At 58.6% G+C, this 17,828-nt stretch overlaps 2 protein-coding genes across 2 annotated transcripts; both read left to right on the top strand.

Moving 5' to 3' along the window:
- The first annotated feature begins 6 nt into the window (after positions 1–6).
- Positions 7–3,669, top strand: MC1R (melanocortin 1 receptor). Its single transcript, XM_027513772.1, has one exon. It carries the CDS (start codon positions 2,202–2,204, stop codon positions 3,153–3,155), a length of 954 nt encoding a protein of 317 aa, XP_027369573.1. The 5' UTR covers positions 7–2,201; the 3' UTR covers positions 3,156–3,669.
- Positions 3,670–5,839: 2,170 nt separating this feature from the next.
- TUBB3 (tubulin beta 3 class III) lies at positions 5,840–14,177 on the top strand. Its single transcript, XM_027513766.1, has 4 exons — positions 5,840–5,968; positions 11,341–11,449; positions 11,919–12,029; positions 12,771–14,177. Exons 1-4 carry the CDS (start codon positions 5,912–5,914, stop codon positions 13,844–13,846), a joined length of 1,353 nt encoding a protein of 450 aa, XP_027369567.1. The 5' UTR covers positions 5,840–5,911; the 3' UTR covers positions 13,847–14,177.
- The last annotated feature ends 3,651 nt before the right edge of the window (positions 14,178–17,828 follow it).

The raw sequence follows: 17,828 nt of genomic DNA, 5'->3' as shown, positions 1-17,828 counted from the left end.
AGAGGCTCCTCAGGCTCCGGCTCCCAGGAGCTCCCTCATGGGACGAGCCTCTGTGTGCCTGGCCCTCTTCTGGTTCTGGGGTTCCCACTCAGCCTCCACATGTGCTTGGCACATGGTCTCACGTGGTGTATCCTCTGAGGGGGTGGCCATGCCCCCCGCCCCGCCTGTCTCCCCTCACTCGTTTACTCCCAGGGGTAGAGGCGGACAGGCTGCAGGGCTAGCTGTGGGTTCGCATGGATGGTTCCCAGGACTGTGACCAATTGCAGCTCGGCGGTCCTGCTGTCCCCCGCCTGCGGGTGAGCACCAGATGGGGAGTCGCGAGGCCTCCCCAGGAAGAGGGCTGTGGCTCCTGGCAAAGGCAGCCCAGTTCTCACGCCCTTTGAAGTCTCAGGCTGGGCGACTGGGGGCTGGAGAGGCGCAGGCAGCTCAAAGGCCTCATTTATGGGGCAGCAGTGACATGGAAGCTGGAGGCAGGATGCCACTCACCCAGTGGCCTTGGTTGGTACCTGGGGAGTCCTAGGCTTGCATGGCCGGTTCAGGGCCGAGGTCCCAGCACAGGCCTTGCCGTGGCTCTTGCGTGGTCCTCTTCTGGGACCCTTTTTTCCTTTGGGGGCTGTCCACCAGGGGGGCACCCCGTGCCTGGTTCTTCTACACAGGGGTGTGAGGCTCGTGCCCAGCCAGGAATAGGCAAACAGCCCACCAGCAGGTAAAAGGGTTTCCCTGAATCTACCAAAGCTGAAAGTGTGGCTCTGACCAGGTGTTGTCACCCAGCAGCAATGTTTGTGACAAAACAGGAGCCGCCCAGATGCCCACCTGGCCAGTGCCTTGCTGACCACTGAGTGCAGCCAAGAGAGTGTCTCAGTGCTGAGTGAGAAAGGGCCCTGAGTCCTATGGGTCAGGTTCTAAAATGGCAAAAACGATGGTCAGGGAGTGGCTGCTGGGCAGGAGGCGCCCCAGAGAGTCTGGTGTGGTCATGTTAGGTTGACTGATTATGGAGTGCTGCGGTCCCGAGGGTGCTGGGTGAGGCATGCACCAACCTGCATGTTTATAACCTGTGTACTGTCTCTCACCTACCATGAGCTTCAATAAACAGCACTGACAGAGCCACAAAGGAGAGGGCCATGTGAGTCCCGGAAAGGGAAGGGAGGAGGGCACGGGACAGGTGCGGGCCTTGGCCGTCTGGCGGAGGAGGAGAGACCCTGACAGACCAGCGCCGGTAGCATACCAGCCCCATCGGCCCACCTCTGACTCCCCCACCACCCCCCGGTGGGGCCGGCCTGTACACTCCACCCTCCTCCTAGGAGGGTTTGTCGTCAGCACCACGCACTCCTCAGTGAGAAAGTGCTGGGGGGCTGGCACGCGGCTGCAGACAAAGGTTTGTCCTTGAAGTGGTTGCTGGCTCTGGGCCGGCTGTGGTGACCTTTCACAGAGGAAATGGGGGCTGTTAGGGAAGGACTGGCAGTCCCCCCCCCCCACCCCGCCCCCGCACCCCAGGGAGAAGCCACAGTGCGGTGAAGGGGCTGGGAGTCCTTGGGCGGGGTTGCCCTCAGCCAGCCTTTAACATGAGTCGGGAGGGAAGGTGGCTAGGGCCAGGGTGGGGGTTCCTGAGCCAAGATTGGACGGCTTCAGGGAGGAGGTAATGGTTTTATGTCGGGCTTGGAAGAGGGTTGGAGGTCTCAGGCAGGTCTGCAGGCCCCCCGCCCCCACCTGCATCACCTGGAGCACCCGTTGGCCGAGCACTGACCGCTGCACAGGCCGGACTGCCTCCGTCTGACAGGCCTGGGCTCCGCCTGCGCCACCTGGTGGCGGACCTCGCTGCAGCCCGGCACACGCCCATCATGTGGCCGCCCTCAGGAGGAGGGACTCCGTGACGACTTTAAAGATGCCAAGGAAGGCTCTGTTCTCCCTGGACCTCAGCCTACCGCGGCCCGGTAAGGCAGGAGGTCCCCACAGGACAGGAGGAGGCAAGCGGCCCAGAAATGTCTGCCTGTGGGCAACCGCACATCCAGGGAAGAGGTGGGGAGGCGGACTGAGAACAGAAGAGCGAAGCCGCGCCCAGAGGGCTGGCCCCACAAGCTTGGGGCCATGCCTGGGCCGACATTTGTCCAGCCAGGGAGGGGAGGTGTGAGGCCCCTCCCAGGGGAGCCATGAGTTGAGCAGGACCCTGAGAGCAAGCACCCCTTCCTGCTCCCTGCGGGACGATGCCTGCACTTGGCTCCCAGAGGCGGCTGCTGGGTTCCCTTAACTGCACGCCCCCAGCCACCCTCCCCTTCACCCTGGCCCCCAACCGGACGGGGCCCCAGTGCCTGGAGGTGTCCATCCCTGACGGGCTCTTTCTCAGCCTGGGGCTGGTGAGTCTCGTGGAGAACGTGCTGGTAGTGGCTGCCATTGCCAAGAACCGCAACCTGCACTCCCCCATGTACTACTTTATCTGCTGCCTGGCTGTGTCTGACTTGCTGGTGAGCGTCAGCAACGTGCTGGAGACGGCAGTCATGCTGCTGCTGGAGGCCGGTGTCCTGGCCACCCAGGCGGCCGTGGTGCAGCAGCTGGACAATGTCATCGACGTGCTCATCTGCGGATCCATGGTGTCCAGCCTCTGCTTCCTGGGTGCCATTGCTGTGGACCGCTACATCTCCATCTTCTACGCCCTGCGGTACCACAGTGTTGTGACACTGCCCCGAGCGTGGAGGATCATTGCGGCCATCTGGGTGGCCAGCATCCTCACCAGCCTGCTCTTCATCACCTACTACAACCACAAGGTCATCCTGCTGTGCCTCGTTGGCTTCTTCATAGCTATGCTGGCCCTGATGGCCGTCCTCTACGTCCACATGCTGGCCCGGGCCTGCCAGCATGCCCGGGGCATCGCCCGGCTCCAGAAGAGGCAGCGCCCCATTCATCAGGGCTTTGGCCTCAAGGGCGCTGCCACCCTCACCATCCTGCTGGGCGTCTTCTTCCTCTGCTGGGGCCCCTTCTTCCTGCACCTCTCGCTCATCGTCCTCTGCCCCCAGCACCCCACCTGTGGCTGCATCTTCAAGAACTTCAACCTCTTCCTGGCCCTCATCATTTGCAACGCCATTGTGGACCCCCTCATCTATGCCTTCCGCAGCCAGGAGCTCCGGAAGACGCTCCAAGAGGTGCTGCAGTGCTCCTGGTGAGGGTGGCAGTGCTGTCGTGTGCCCCAGGCCTGTGAGGCCAGGGCAGTCCCTTGACAAAGAGGATCGGCTAGACCATCCCTGAAGGTGAGGGTGCACAGGCCTTTGGGGCCTGAGAGGGGAATCGCAGGACTCTCCAGGAGGCTGTGCAGAATGAGGAGGCTGGGGAGATGGTGGGGCATGGCCTCCCACACCTAGAAAGGAGGGCCCCCACCCCTCCATCTGGGGCCCCACTCTGGGGCCGGTGCCCACACCCCACCCCACCCAAAGCTGTGGGAAGTCCCGCTCCAAGGACTTCATGACCAGCACAGGAGGAGGTGGGGCCCACAGTGGGGGGCTTTTCTCTTCTAACGCTCTGTGGTGACTGGGAGCCGGGCTCAGCCCGTCTGCCAGCAGCACATGCATTCGGCAGACACCCCAGCCAGGCCTGCTCTGGGGAACCAGCAGCCAATATGCAGGCTCCAGGGCCAGGAAGCAGTGCAGCAGTATTAATAAACGTGATGCTTGGTGCAACCTCCTTCCCATCTTTCTTGCCTCTTTCCGGAAGTTGCCTGAAGCTTGGGGCGGAGGAGTGGGAGTGTGGTGAAGAGGGGTAAGACCTAAGTCCCAGGAGCCAGTCAGAAAACATGGCTCACCTGCCCAAGTCATGACACCACAGCCCCCAGTGTCAGAGGACTCACCTGGGGAAGGGCGAGGAGACCCCAGTCACACCCACTCCATCCTGTGTCTTTGCATTCTGTCTATGGTGCAAACCCCAGCCCAGAGGTCCCCCGCCCCAAGTCACCTCCATTGTGTCAAGACCCTGGCACTTCCCAGCTGCCCTCAGCTGCAGCAGAGGCAGGACCATGGTGACCCGTGTGTGACTCTGGCCAGAACATGGCCCTCTCTCAGCCTCCGTATCTGCTGCAGGGTGGCCCGGAGGCTGGGGTCTGCTTTTAAGTTCCGTCCTGCTGGGAGAAGGGTCAGTGCCCCGCCAGCCCTGGGAGGTGTGAGACAAGCTGCCCAGAATAGGGTGTGGTTGTCCAGGGGCTAAGGGGCATCCAAGCCCCAGGGGAGTGGGCGGGGTCCTCCCCCTGCCCCACCCCCACCTCATTCCTCCACAGACAGAGCATATGCCCTACCCTCTTGCTGGGACAGGCTTATGGACGAAAAGCAGGGGTACCAGCCAGCCCTGCAGCCCCCTGGCCAGTCCCCTACCCTGGCAGTGCCACCTGACTGTTGGCCTCGGGGCTGGGAGCTGGTTCCCGGCAGGGCCGGCCTTTGCTGGGAGATGGACGATGAGTCAGCCTCGAGCCAGCCTCAGTTCCTCTGGGGATGGAGGGGGAGAGGTCCTGGCCGGGAGCCATCCCGCAGGGCGGCAGGCAGGTGGGTGATGGGTCCTGCTCAACTGGGTGCGAAGCTTCTTCCTTCCAGGGAAAAGGACCCCCTGAACGGGGACAGGGAGGGGCCCCAGGCAGCTGGAAACCAAACACAGGAAACCACATCAGAGACACATTGTGGGGGAGGGGCATCTCTTGAGAACAAAAGACCCTTTCCAGACTTGCCAAGTTGGGGAGCTTCATGAGGGGAAAGAGGGGCACCCACAAGCAGTGTGAGCACATGGGAACAGGCTATACACTCTGTGGCTGAAACCCTCCCAGAGGCTTTTGTCACTGAAATGTAAGACGGGCTTTCTTGTAGGTGGTTTCACTCTACCCTGTGACCTCAGGAGACTGGTGGTGTCGTCCAGGGTGTGTACCGTGAGTCTCTTCTTTTCTGACAGTGACCTCTCCCGGCTGCAAATACCAACTCCTTACAGAGCCTCTCCCCACCCACTGAATTTCCTTGGCCTCATTTGGATCAAGACTCTAGGGGTACGAGTGACAGCAAGGAGTGAGTCAGACACACCACCCCCCAGACTGATAGTTCTGTGTCTGGCTTGTGTGTGTCCTTATGACAATCCTGGACACCATTGCTCACTAAGCAGCAGCTACGTCCAAGTGCGTGTCTGGCAGGGGTACAAAGCACCCATCGCAATAGGTCCACCTGGAATGTCATGGCAGTGCCCTGGGGCAGCAGGGGCAGGTGGCACCCCACTGCAGAGATGAGCAGTGACAGAACTGCCATAGGAACCCACCTCCAACTCCTGCAGCCACCGCCCTTCTGACTCAGACGTCTAGGAGCCTTGCCCCAGCTTGCTTTCTTCTGGAGAGAATCTAGTGCCCGCTGCAGCCTTGCCTGCCTCCCCCACCATCAAAGGCTGCGGGCAAAGCTCAGAGTACCTGGTCTGCCCCTTCTGACAAAGGAGGGGTGCTGGGAGGCGTCCCTTCTGGCCTTCCGGTGTGGGAACATGGGGTTGGTCCCTAATCAGGTGTGCACAAGAAAGACCCTCCTTGCTGCGCCGAGGGGTGAGGCTCCCGCTGGGGAAGGGAGCAGAGGGCAGTCGGGGCGGGGGCCAAGGGCCAAGGGGGGCTTCTATTGTCCTCCCTGGAGCTCACCAGCCCCGCCTTCCGGATGCGCGGAGCCCAGAGACCCGGTGGCGGAGGGAGGCGGCGCCGCCGCAGCGCGCGGTCGAGCAGGGATGCGCGGCGCGGATGCTTGCTGCAGCCGGTGCCGCAGTCTTCGGCGGCGCCCCGGGATTGGCCGCGCGCGATGACGCCGTGCCGGGCGAGACGGGCGGGGCCCCGCCTATAAGAGCGGGCGGCGGGGGCGGCAGAGCCTCCGCAGCCAGCTGCAGCCGGTCCGCTCGCGTCTCGCAGCCGCCCGCCATAGCACCGAGCATGAGGGAGATCGTGCACATCCAGGCCGGCCAGTGCGGCAACCAGATCGGGGCCAAGGTGAGGCTGCGTGGCCCTGTGTGCCGGGCCCCGCACTGGGCGCGTGTCCCGCGTCCCCAGCGCGAGCGGGTCCCGGGGGAGGGAAGCAGCGGGGAGGCGTTGTGTGCGCACAGCGGCACCCCAAGCCCGGCTCACCACTGCGAAACCTAGGAGAAACGGACGGGATCGTCCCCGCTGCCGGCGGGCGGCCGGGACGCCGAGTCGCCCCTCTGCCAGTCCTACCCCGGCCTTTCCGCTGCCCCGCCCGGGTTACCTCGGGCCTGCCGGAGGCACAGCGCAGGTCAGCGGCTCCCTACTCTCCAGCCCCCCGCCGCTGCAGGTGCAAGTGGAAGGCGCTGGCTGGGCGTGGCCCTCTTCTCTGGGGTCGCAACTCGGCCTCGGGTGAGATGGGTGGGGTGGACAGGCTCGGGTGGGGCTCCCCCAAAAGCCATAACGATTCCCTCTGCCCTCCCACGCCAGGAGCTTGATGTCCCCCAACCGTTCAGAGCCGCCCCCATTCTCCCAGCTAGCTTTGACAACCCTCAGTTCCCTGGCCCCGCCCTGTTCCTTTGTTGGGGAAGAAACTGTGCCCGGACTCCGAATGACCTTGGTCCAGGACGGGGCTCTCCCCCGGCGTAGCACCTCCCGGGCCACCCCTCCCCCAACCCCACTTAGGGACGGCAGTTCTAGGGGTCGGTGGTGGGAACAAAGCCGGGCTGGAGGGGCGCGGTCCAGAGCTGCTTCCCCGCTAGGCCCCTCCCCTCCATTGTTAGCCCCCCTCACAGATGTCGGGATTGAGGCGCGCAGGCCACGTTCCCCCCCACCCCGCCCCCAACCCAGGAGGCAAGTGTCGTATCCCCAGGTCCAGAGACGCTGTTCCTTGCCCAAGGTCACACAGCAAGTGGAGACAGAGCCTCTCCGCCCTCCGGCTCTCGGTCCCTGCAGGTGCCCACCCAGCACGAGGCTCAGGCTGGGTGGGTGGGGCCTGCTGCCCTTTGTCAGCACCAAGGCCAGGGGCCCAGCGGGGTGGTGTGGAGCAGGTTCCCCAAGGAGAAAGTGGGAGGAGACAGGTCCTGGAGGGGAAGGGACCAGGAAAACCTTCCTCCGGAGGCTGTTGCCATGGAAACCAGGCAAGAACAAAAAGCTAATTACAACAGGGCTGGGGCAGCCACGTGGCTGACATGTAAATTGCAACTTGGGCTCTAGGGTGGTGGCGCCTCGGATGGGGGGAGGGCATGGTGGGGAGACACCCTAATCACTGAGGAGACAGCTGTGCCTGCCTGAGGAAGGGAGTTGGGGGAGGGGAAGCCTGGGGGACCAAGGCCTCAAATTAAATCAGGCCTCTGGGGGCCGTCACTGACAGATGCCCTGGCTGGGCAGGAGGGGCCAAAGACTCATTACTGTGGCCACAGGGGCCAGGCCTGCCCTGAGCATCTGCTCCTCTGAGGGTCAGGGGTCACTGACGGGAAGGAGGGCAACCCAAGTTCCATCGCAAGCCTGGGGAAGTGTTGGTCGGGTTGCTCTGTTTCCTTCTGTGGCTGCATGGGCACCAATCATGCAAAGGCAGGTTCATGCCCAGCTGCAGCCCCAAGGGGCGGGGTGGGGTGACGTAGGGATGGGCAGGGGGACAGGGGCAGCTGCCTGAGTGCTGGGCAGTGTCTTCTGCAGAGATTTTTTTCCTGCTTCAAGTTCGGTGTCCTTTGGGTTTTCATTACTTCTTATTCATTTGAGGTTAATTTCCTTAACTCATGTTTGTTTTAAAAGTAGTATCTGATGTTTTGTAACAGTACAAAAGAGAAGTGGATTTGGGAGGAGGGGAAGCAGTGAGCAAAGGAGGCAGTCAAGTGGTTTCCTTCTGGGCGCCCCTGCCCTGGAGCACCTGGCAACCAAGCTGGAAGAGCTCAAAGCCCGGCGGGGGCATTTGCCTGCACAGGCGCTCAACAGCAGCCTGTGGACAGGGTCTGGCCGCTTCCTGCTCCCACACAAGTGTGGGCTCTTGGCGGAGGGAGACCAAACTTTTCCCGCCAGTTGCCAGCGGCCGCTGACTGGTGGGGGCGGGGCGGGGTGCCACCAGACTGTTACAGGTAGGCTGTTACCCTACTTGGAGGCAGGCTGCCTGCTATGGGGAGGGTCCTGGCTGCGGGTGGGGTCGGGATGGGAGGGGTTATGGAGGGAGGAGGGGAAGTCTGGGCGCGATCAGGGCTAGGAGAGAATGCGACAGCATTTATGACAGTGACCACTACGTGTTGGGCACTGTGCCAGGTGCGTCCCTCACTGCGCCTCTCGAGGTTGCGGTGAGACAGGGTGCTGCCCTCCCCGCAGGGCACGGGTGTGAATCCAGGCCTGTGTAGGCACATCAGGATGGGCGGGGAGCCCCCAGCCCCCACCACGGGGCGAGGAGTCAGGGTACCCCACCCCCCTCGCCTAGGGGGTAGGGCGGTCCCGAAGCCTTTGTCTGCCCCATCTTCCTTGACCGCTGGGCGGGGCCTCGGAGAGACGGCCCTGGCCCTGACAGCCAATGGGAGGAGGGAGTTTCTGGTTTCCGACCCCACCCCCACACGCCCACTGCTGCTTTGCGCCTGGTGGGGAAGGGCGTGGAGTCCTAGAGGGGCTTAAGCCCCGGAGTCCGCCAGCCCACCCTCTGGAGTCACACACTCAGCTAGCTTTGGGCTCCTCTGTGTGCGCCCCTCTGCCTCCCCGCCCCAGGTGTGGGCGCGGCGACCGTCAGCACCACGGACAGCGCCGCGGAGCTGCAATTGCGTGTGTGAAATAGGAGCCTGGCCTGGACCCTGGGGTCCACGCGCCAGTTCTCATCTGTGGTGATGATCATAAGCATTATTTAATTTATTATATAGTATTTTGTTGTTTATTAATGTTATATAATACATGTAATATATTCTGCTAAGCTTTTATTAATAATATATTAAATTGCAATTTATATTCGTTTTAACTACTGAAGCTATTATTAACATGTGTCCCTTCTAGGAAGTTGAAGCATTGCAGATAAGGCTAAAGTGCCTGTTTAAGCACCTCCCCCTAGTGGTCCCCCTCTTCTGGGTGGAGCAAGTTTTTTTCCCTTATTCTAGTCCATTTTCTGTGCATGTCCACCTATGCATAAGAATTACAGCATCTGTTGTGAGGTGCCTGTTTTTACCCTGAATATCCTTGCCATGTGCCTTCCACCCCAAGGATGTGCCTTGGAGATCTACTCATACCAGTGATAATCTTTTATTGTGCCACAATATTCCAAAATATATTGATTTTTTAAAGTACTTTTTATTTTATTTATCAGTGAATGTGCATTGGTTGCTCAGTCATATCACTATTTGTGACCCAATGGACTGTAGCTCAATAGTCTCCTCTGCCCATGGAATTCTCCAGGCAAGAATACTGTAGTGGGTTGCCATTCCCTTCTCCAGGGGATCTTCCCAACCCAGGGATTGAACCATGGCCTCCTGCATTGCAGGCAGATTCCTTACTGTCTGAGCCACCAGCAAAGTCCTTATCAGTGAATAAGGCTTGACAAATTTAAATAGCAACCTAAGGACTTTTAACTTGGTGAGACCAACATTTGCTGAATGCTTTTATTTGTCAGGCCTTGAGTTGACCACTTGAAGTGAGTACTGTCATCGTGTCTACTTTACAGATGAGAAAATGGAGGTCCTGAGAGGTGGCACTCACTCTGGTCTATTGCCTTCTGGAAGCCTATGCATTCCATACATGAGTTCCAGAGAACTCTCCATAGATGTATTGGTGGCTGGGCCACTGAGTCGCTCTCTGCCGCCCCCTCACCTGCCGTCTCAAGCTCATTCCTTCTCTACGGGGCTTGTGGATGTCCCAGGGCTGTGGGGCCAAGGTCCTGGAGCCAAGCAGTGATTTAAAGCTCTGATCAGGCCTGGAAGGCCTCAGTGACACCTCCAATTACAGCATTAACACATACCTAATGCAGGGAGAAAGACGAAAACTTATCAGTGACACAAATCACAAAGACCAGCTGAGAACTGACTTTTGCCAACATTGTCTCCGGGTGAACTGCCAAGATTCCTCTGTGCATTTGATAATAATGACTCTTCATATTTTTCAGATTTTAAAATTTTTAAGTCTTTTAATTTTTTATATATATTTTTTAATTTGGCTGTGCTGGGTCTTAGTTGCGGCATGTAGGATCTGAGTTCCCTGACTAGGGATCAAACCCTGGGCTCCTGCATTGGGAGTGCAGAGTGTTAGCCACTGAACCACCAGGGAGGTCCCTAAAATTTAAAAAAAAAAAAGTTTAAAAAATTTTAACTAATCTTTTTCTTTTCTTTTGAGAAGTTAACATGTGCACGTGATAAAAATTAAAAACCACCAAAGAGTGTTCAGGGCAAAAGCCTTTCTTCCCAACCAGGACCAGGCTTCCCTTGTGGCTCAGCGGATAAAAAATCTGCCTGCAATGCCAAGACTTGTGTTCGATCCCTGGGTTGGGAAGATCCCCTGGTTCTAGAAGGAAATGGCAACCCCCTCCAGTATTCTTGCTTAGAGAATCCCATAGATGGAGGAGCCTGGTAGGCTATAGTCCATGGGGTCACAGAGAGTCAGATATGACTGAGTGACAGCAACAAACCCCATCCAGAGTAACTGGATTTATTCTCAAAGCAATCAGACTTCATCTTCAGGCCTTTGGGCCTTCAGGCCCAAGGCCCTGAGACATGGAAGCTTCAGGGGTTGGCTGAGGTCACGCTGGGAAGGGGTGGTCCAACTTGCAAGCAAGACCCTGTCCTGCCTTAGTCCTGAGAGAAGCGCTATGGGTTCTGCCCAGGGCAAACAGGACAGATTGCATTGCAGTGAGTGAGCCCTTGAAACTGGGGCTACGTCATCTCAGCTCAGACAAGCTGGGTGAGCCCAGGCGAGTCACTCCCCATGCAGGGCTCCTATGGGCTGAGGCTGCTGCTGTGGGCTGCTTCCAGGCCCTGGCACTGGACGGCCTATGCTCGACACTGAGGGGTTTGCATATCTTAGGCCTGGTCTCCATCACTTACCTTCCTGGGCCTCAGTTTTCTCATCTGAAAAGAGGGAAGTAAAAAAAAATACCCCAGGTGGGTGTTTGTTACTAACCCCCTCATGGAGAAGTGGGCTCTCAAGGCCCCTGTCAGCAAGTGCAGATCTGGGTCTGGGGCCCAGGTCTGTGTCAGTTGGGCACTGATCCACCCTGAGGACTCTGGTCTCCATGGACATGCATATTTTTTATTATGACAATTCTCTTGATGACAGAACTTGGGGCTCTTTTTCAAAGTCACTCAAAGGGACTAGTGCAGGCTTTGGGTCCACACCCCTCATTTTGTAGCCTTGAGGCTACTGGAGGGAGGGCTTTGCCAGGGGTCATGACCACCAACTGGCCCTTCCTTTCCCTGCAGTTCTGGGAGGTCATCAGCGATGAACATGGGATAGACCCCAGTGGCAATTATGTGGGTGACTCGGACCTGCAGCTGGAGCGCATCAGTGTCTACTACAACGAGGCTTCTTGTGAGTCCTCCTCAACTGGGTGGGGGTGGGGTGGGGGCCTTGACTGTTGGGTCCCAGCATCCCTGACTTCCTTCCCTTGGCTGGCAGGTGTAACCGGAGACTAATAGAGTAAAACAAGGAATCCTAGTCACCCTAGTGAGATGCAAGTGTGTTTAATGGCCATGAGACACATGTAAGGGAATGACCAGGGCTGGGCAGGGTCCCAAAGACCCTTCAGGAGGCCCATGGAGGGTGCAGAGCAGGGGTTATCTGGAGAGGTCAGGCAGAGGCCATTCAGAAGCTGGTGTGAAACGGTGCCCTCAGAGACACCTGCCCATGTCCAGGTGTCAACCATGTGATCCCGGCCTCTCTGATCCCAGAGTCTAAGCTTTTAGGTGAGAGCATGAGGCTGGCAGGCCAGGGCAGGATTTAGGAGGCAGAAGGGGTGCCCAGCTTCTGTGATCCATGTAACCCATCCCTCTCCTCTCAGCACACAAATATGTGCCTCGGGCCATCCTGGTGGACCTCGAGCCTGGAACCATGGACAGCGTCCGGTCTGGGGCCTTTGGGCACCTCTTCAGGCCTGACAACTTCATCTTTGGTAAGTTTCCCCTTTCCCCACCTTCTCATGGTGGACCCCACCACCAGCAAACCCAGATCAACAGAAACAAGGGCAGAGTTACCCCTGCCCACAGTGCTGCAGAGCATCACTGAGCTCCCTGATGTGCAGTGAAAGAATCCCAGAGAAAGAGTTCTGTGCAGGAAACAGACACTTGTGATTTCAAGTAACGTGGTGTGTTATTAGGATATTAGAGAGCTAGATGGGGTCTCCAGAGCACACCAGCTCATGAGTACACCGCATTGCTGTGGTCAGGGGTTGCCCGTCCTCATGCCCGTGATGGTGACAGAGGGAGAGCCTCACCCCACTGTCACCTCCTAGAGCTCAGCACCCGATGCGTGGGCATGGCCCTCATCCGGATCCTGGGCTGCGAGGCACTCAGGGTTGTAGTTTACCCTTCCAGCACAGCGGGCTAGAGGATGGGTGGACTAGAGGGCTGGGTGGATCAATTCCACTAGGAGTTCCTCCTGAGGCAGAGCAGAAGCAGAAGCTCCAGAAGCTGTGTCTGTGTCCAGATCCCACAGCACTAGGTGCCGGGGGCTACATCCCCACACACAATGTGACTGGCACGAAGAGCCATGGAAGTGAGAGTTGCATGCCCCCACTTCATGGAGGTCAAAACAGGCACCGATCTGCCTCCTCAGCTGCTCTCTGGGGTGGGCTGTTCAGGCCGGTGCTGGAGCTGTGACCCCGTCTGTATCCCCCCTGCCCTCCCCACCACAGGTCAGAGTGGGGCTGGTAACAACTGGGCCAAGGGCCATTACACGGAGGGCGCCGAGCTGGTGGACTCAGTCTTGGATGTGGTGCGGAAGGAGTGCGAGAACTGCGACTGCCTGCAGGGCTTCCAGCTGACCCACTCCCTGGGTGGAGGCACAGGCTCGGGCATGGGCACACTGCTCATCAGCAAGGTCCGCGAGGAGTACCCCGACCGCATCATGAACACCTTCAGCGTGGTGCCCTCGCCCAAGGTGTCAGACACGGTGGTGGAGCCCTACAATGCCACACTGTCCATCCACCAGCTGGTGGAGAACACGGACGAGACCTACTGCATCGACAACGAGGCGCTGTATGACATCTGCTTCCGCACCCTCAAGCTGGCCACGCCCACCTACGGGGACCTCAACCACCTGGTGTCGGCCACCATGAGTGGGGTCACCACCTCCCTGCGCTTCCCAGGCCAGCTCAATGCCGACCTGCGCAAGCTGGCTGTGAACATGGTGCCCTTCCCGCGCCTGCACTTCTTCATGCCTGGCTTCGCCCCCCTCACTGCCCGCGGCAGCCAGCAGTACCGGGCGCTGACCGTCCCCGAGCTCACCCAGCAGATGTTCGACGCCAAGAACATGATGGCAGCCTGTGACCCGCGCCACGGCCGTTACCTGACCGTGGCCACCGTCTTCCGAGGCCGCATGTCCATGAAGGAGGTGGACGAGCAGATGCTGGCCATCCAGAGCAAGAACAGCAGCTACTTCGTGGAGTGGATCCCCAACAACGTGAAGGTGGCTGTGTGTGACATCCCACCCCGCGGGCTGAAGATGTCCTCCACCTTCATTGGCAACAGCACGGCCATCCAGGAGCTGTTCAAGCGCATCTCGGAGCAGTTCACGGCCATGTTCCGGCGCAAGGCCTTCCTGCACTGGTACACGGGCGAGGGCATGGACGAGATGGAGTTCACCGAGGCCGAGAGCAACATGAACGACCTGGTGTCCGAGTACCAGCAGTACCAGGACGCCACGGCCGAGGAGGAGGGCGAGATGTACGAAGACGATGAGGAGGAATCCGAGGCCCAGGGCCCCAAGTGAAGCAGCTGAAGGGGTGGGACGCGGCTGCGGCCAGGACCAAGTGGTCTGTCCCCCGAGCCATGTAGCCACTGACACACCCCCAATCTTACCCCCACGAGGTTCAGTCATGTCACCCTGGGGCTCCCGAGTGTTTTTCCTCCAGTATTTACAGCATCCCTGCCCTGCGTGAGTTCTCTCAGCTATCTTCGGCCTTAGGTCAAATCCGTTTCCAGTCTCTGCTTTATTGTTAGCTCCAGGCCTGATGTTTCATGTTTTTTTTTTTTTTTTTTTAACTGGTTTCTGTTTATATTTGGGGGGGATATTTAATAAATTTATTGCTGTCAGATACCCATGCCGGGTGCTGGAGTTTTCCTCTTTTTCTAAAAAGATGGGGCCAGAAGAGGTAAGGAGAGCAGATGGGGAGGCCTGGCGGAGGCAGGACAAGTGACAAGTGGGAGGGGTTGAGACAGACCTGTGCTTGGAAACTGCAGGAGTCTCAAGGTGCTGCCCATGGCAGGGGAGATGCTGGCAGTAGTGTTGGGAGAGATGGCCATGCCTGGAGGAGCCTCATCCTCAAACCTCAGACGGGCTCTCAGGCAGCTCAGGACAACCCTCCAGGGTGGCTCATGCTGGAGAGCTTTCCCCTGGCCTCTCTGTGTGCCAGACGTTAGAGGCAGGTGGCTGAGAACCAAACAAATGTGAGGAAGTAAGGAGCTTGAGGATTCCCCCAGAAAATGTGGTGTGTTGGAAGGTGGGGGTTTGAACCCCAGGGAAGGGCTGGTTGGGTCAGCAAGTTGTGGCCACCACACCTGGGTGCAGGGGCGCTGGGAGCAAAGTTCTGGCCCCACATGCCTTCTGGAGATCATTTCCATGGCTGCAGGGCACCCAGGGTCCCACAGACAGGGGCAAATCTGGCCACCCCTCCTCCTACAAGAGAAATGGAACCCAGAGTTGCTGTCTGCCTGGGGCCCGGGTGAGCACGCACAGAGCTGGACGAGCCTCAACCCTGGTGCCCTGAGCCTCCTCATACCCCACCCCTGCATGCCCCCCTCCGGGTGGGTACCTGAGCAAAGAGAAGCCAAAGGGGCTGATCTGGACCGGGGAACAGAAGCCCCAAGAGGGCCCACATCCTGGGCTCAGGCTTGAGCGGATGCTCTGGGCACCTGCTCTGTGCTGGGTGGCTTGAAGTCCACTGCACTGCTGGCCCTGAAGGCGGCCAGCTTTCAGCGTGTGAGCCTGTGCAGGGCCCTCCGACCCCACCTTCACAAGACTGCAGCCTCCACGCTGTTGGGGGGAAGGGTGTCCACAGCCCAGGTTCTGCAGGCTCTCCATGATCCCCAGACGGTTGAGTCACCCACTGAGTGTTGACAAGGGTGCCCCAGGCTCCTGATATCCCGGTGTTCATGCTGGGCTCTGGGTCCACGATCTTGTGGGGTCTCTCCTGAGGGTTTAACCTTCACACTGAGGCCACTAGTTTCCCTGGCAAGAAGTGGGACTCAGAGGAGCATCTGCCAGTTGGCAGGTAGTACAGCAGTGGGCCGGCCCACTCCACTCCACTTTGCTCAGACAGCTGCAATCACACATCCCTCCTGAGCACCTGCACGGTGAGAACTTCATCCTGGCTCAGGTCACGTAGATGAAGCTGGCCTACTGGGGCCACCCCGCCTTCTCCCCTGGACCACACCCACTCCAGCCCTTGTGGGGGAGTCTTCTCTTTGTCCTTCCTCCAGCCCCCCCTCCCTTCCCCCTGCAGAGTCCCTCAGCCCTACCCCTTGAGGCTCCAGCCCCCTTTCTGATGAGAGGCCTTTTAGTTCTCTCCTGTGTTCCTCAGTCATGGCCTCATTCCTCACCCTCACAGCACAGGCATGGTGGAGCAGACGCGGCCCTGAGCGGGGTGAATGGCTGTACTCCATGTCACTGCATTTCAGAGTGGTTCGCTGTGCACCTGCAATTGGGAACACACACGGAAAGTGGCGGGGACAGCATGTGGCCCATATCGAGAGCCCTAAGCGTTAGTGCTCATTTACCTGTGACTATTGCTGAGGGGTGTGTATTTGCAGGTGCACCTGGACAAGAGGGGGGCAGCCCACTCAGGGGTTGCTCCATCTCACGTGAGCCTCACAGAGGGCTCTGACTGGCCCAGCACCATGCAGTGTTGACGGCAGGTGCTCTCGGGCAGCCTTTGGCGCCACTTACCTCCTTGGCTATTTGCCTTCAGATCGGTCTGTTCCTTTCAGCCTGGTAATGGGCCAGGGGTGTCCAGACCTGGGCACACTCCTGTCCTGGGCACACCCTTAGCCTGGCATGCAGAGCTGCTCAGGGGCCAGCAGATGGCCTCACACCCAGGGGCAGGGCAGCCAAAGCAAATCCAGGATGCCCAGTCACACTGGGATTTCAGATGAAGAACAAATAGCATCGTTTCTGGGGACATGTTTGTACCAAGAGATTACTCCTCAGTTACAAAGCTGGGGTAAGCCTAGGCTAGGGGCTGGCCAGCCTTGCACTGGGCCTGTTCTGGGGGCCCAGCCGCCTTGAACTCATCATCCACTATGTTACACATCCCTACAGACTTGTGAGGCGGATACTTTCAAGGAAGAGGCTGAAGCCTGGGGATAGACAAAGCTGCCCCAAGACCCCAGCTGCCGGGGGCAGGAACACAGGAGGATACTGGAGTTGTCACTGCTCTCACCACTGTGGGAACCACAGCAGATGTGAAGGGGGACAGTGAGTGTGGGATACAGGTGACCCTCAACTCTGCCACGCCACCTGGCAGGGCACATCCCCTCTTTAGGGCAGTTTCTCCAGTGGAAAAAGACATGTCCTACTCATATTTTGGGAGCTGAAATTCCAGATGGACTCACTGGAAAGAAAACATCTTGCTTAGATAATAATAAATGAGCAGGTGCACATATGACTGTGATAAAACCCAGCATGCCGACTGGATGTGGAGTTCGCCGCCAGCACAAGTGTGGGTGGGGATGGGGGTGGTGGTCCTCCCAAAGAGGATGGATCAGAGTTCCAAGTCTGGATCAGGGGGTCCAAGACTGGATAGAGTCAGGCAGAGCTGAAGGGAATTGAGTCACCATGGGCGGGGTATGAAGGCACCCTTCTCAGACCAGGACCCTGACACTGATGGGAATCTGCTCCCTGGGGCGCTGCTGAGCCCAGGTGCAATGGGGACATGGCTGTGCGTGCTTCTGTGCGTTTCCCTGTCTCCTTCTCCAAGGGCCTTTGGAGGAGGGCTGTGTTCTCCTCCAGCAGGAGCCATTTATAAGGTAGCTTAGAGTCTCCCCAAGATTCCCACACTTTCCAGCATGTTTACAAGGGCCGCTCCTGAACATTCCCCCAACTGTCCCCCACCTCCCTCATTCTTACCCTTGGGAGCACTGGGGAGTGAGAACTTGTCGGCTGCCTTGTCATCCTGTTTATTTTCTTGCTGTGCCTCACGTCTCTTACTAATGTGCATCTTTGTTTACTGTCTGGCTCCTTGCATTCTGGGGCTGCGCCAGCCTTCTCCCTGCTGAGTCAGAGTCGGGCTGGGCCCCTGTCGGTGGGGGAGGGGGGCACAAGTGAAGTGAGGCCAGCTCTTCCTTAGTCCCTGAAACTAAGCACCTATGTACCTAGGAACTGTTCTAGGCCCCAAAGCAGTGAAGAAAGCAAACAAAACCCTTGCCTGCAGCCTTTAGTTTCTGGTGCCAGGTGGAGGTTGGGGGTGCCCGTGGAGAAAGACAAAAATCAAGTGAAAAAGTACAAGATGTAGGACATTGGGCAGTGACAAGAATTATGGAGAGAACCATAGCAGGGGCCTCTGGAGAGCAGTAGGCTTCTCCAACACCTCTCCCATCTGGACTGAACAGCCCCTTGTCTCACGGTGGCTCAGTTTCCTCCTTTGTGAAATGGGTAGCATCGCAGTAACCTCTCCCTCACTAGTGATGAACATGGTGGAGGCAAACACAGCTGCTGCTTCTGCTCAGCTATCACCTATTCCATTTTCCCCACAATT

This window comes from Bos indicus x Bos taurus, chromosome 18 (assembly GCF_003369695.1).
Source record: "Bos indicus x Bos taurus breed Angus x Brahman F1 hybrid chromosome 18, Bos_hybrid_MaternalHap_v2.0, whole genome shotgun sequence".
Lineage (NCBI taxonomy): Eukaryota > Metazoa > Chordata > Mammalia > Artiodactyla > Bovidae > Bos > Bos indicus x Bos taurus.
The sequence above is the reverse complement of the archived record's forward strand: the minus strand, read 5'-3'. Positions and strand labels throughout refer to the sequence as shown.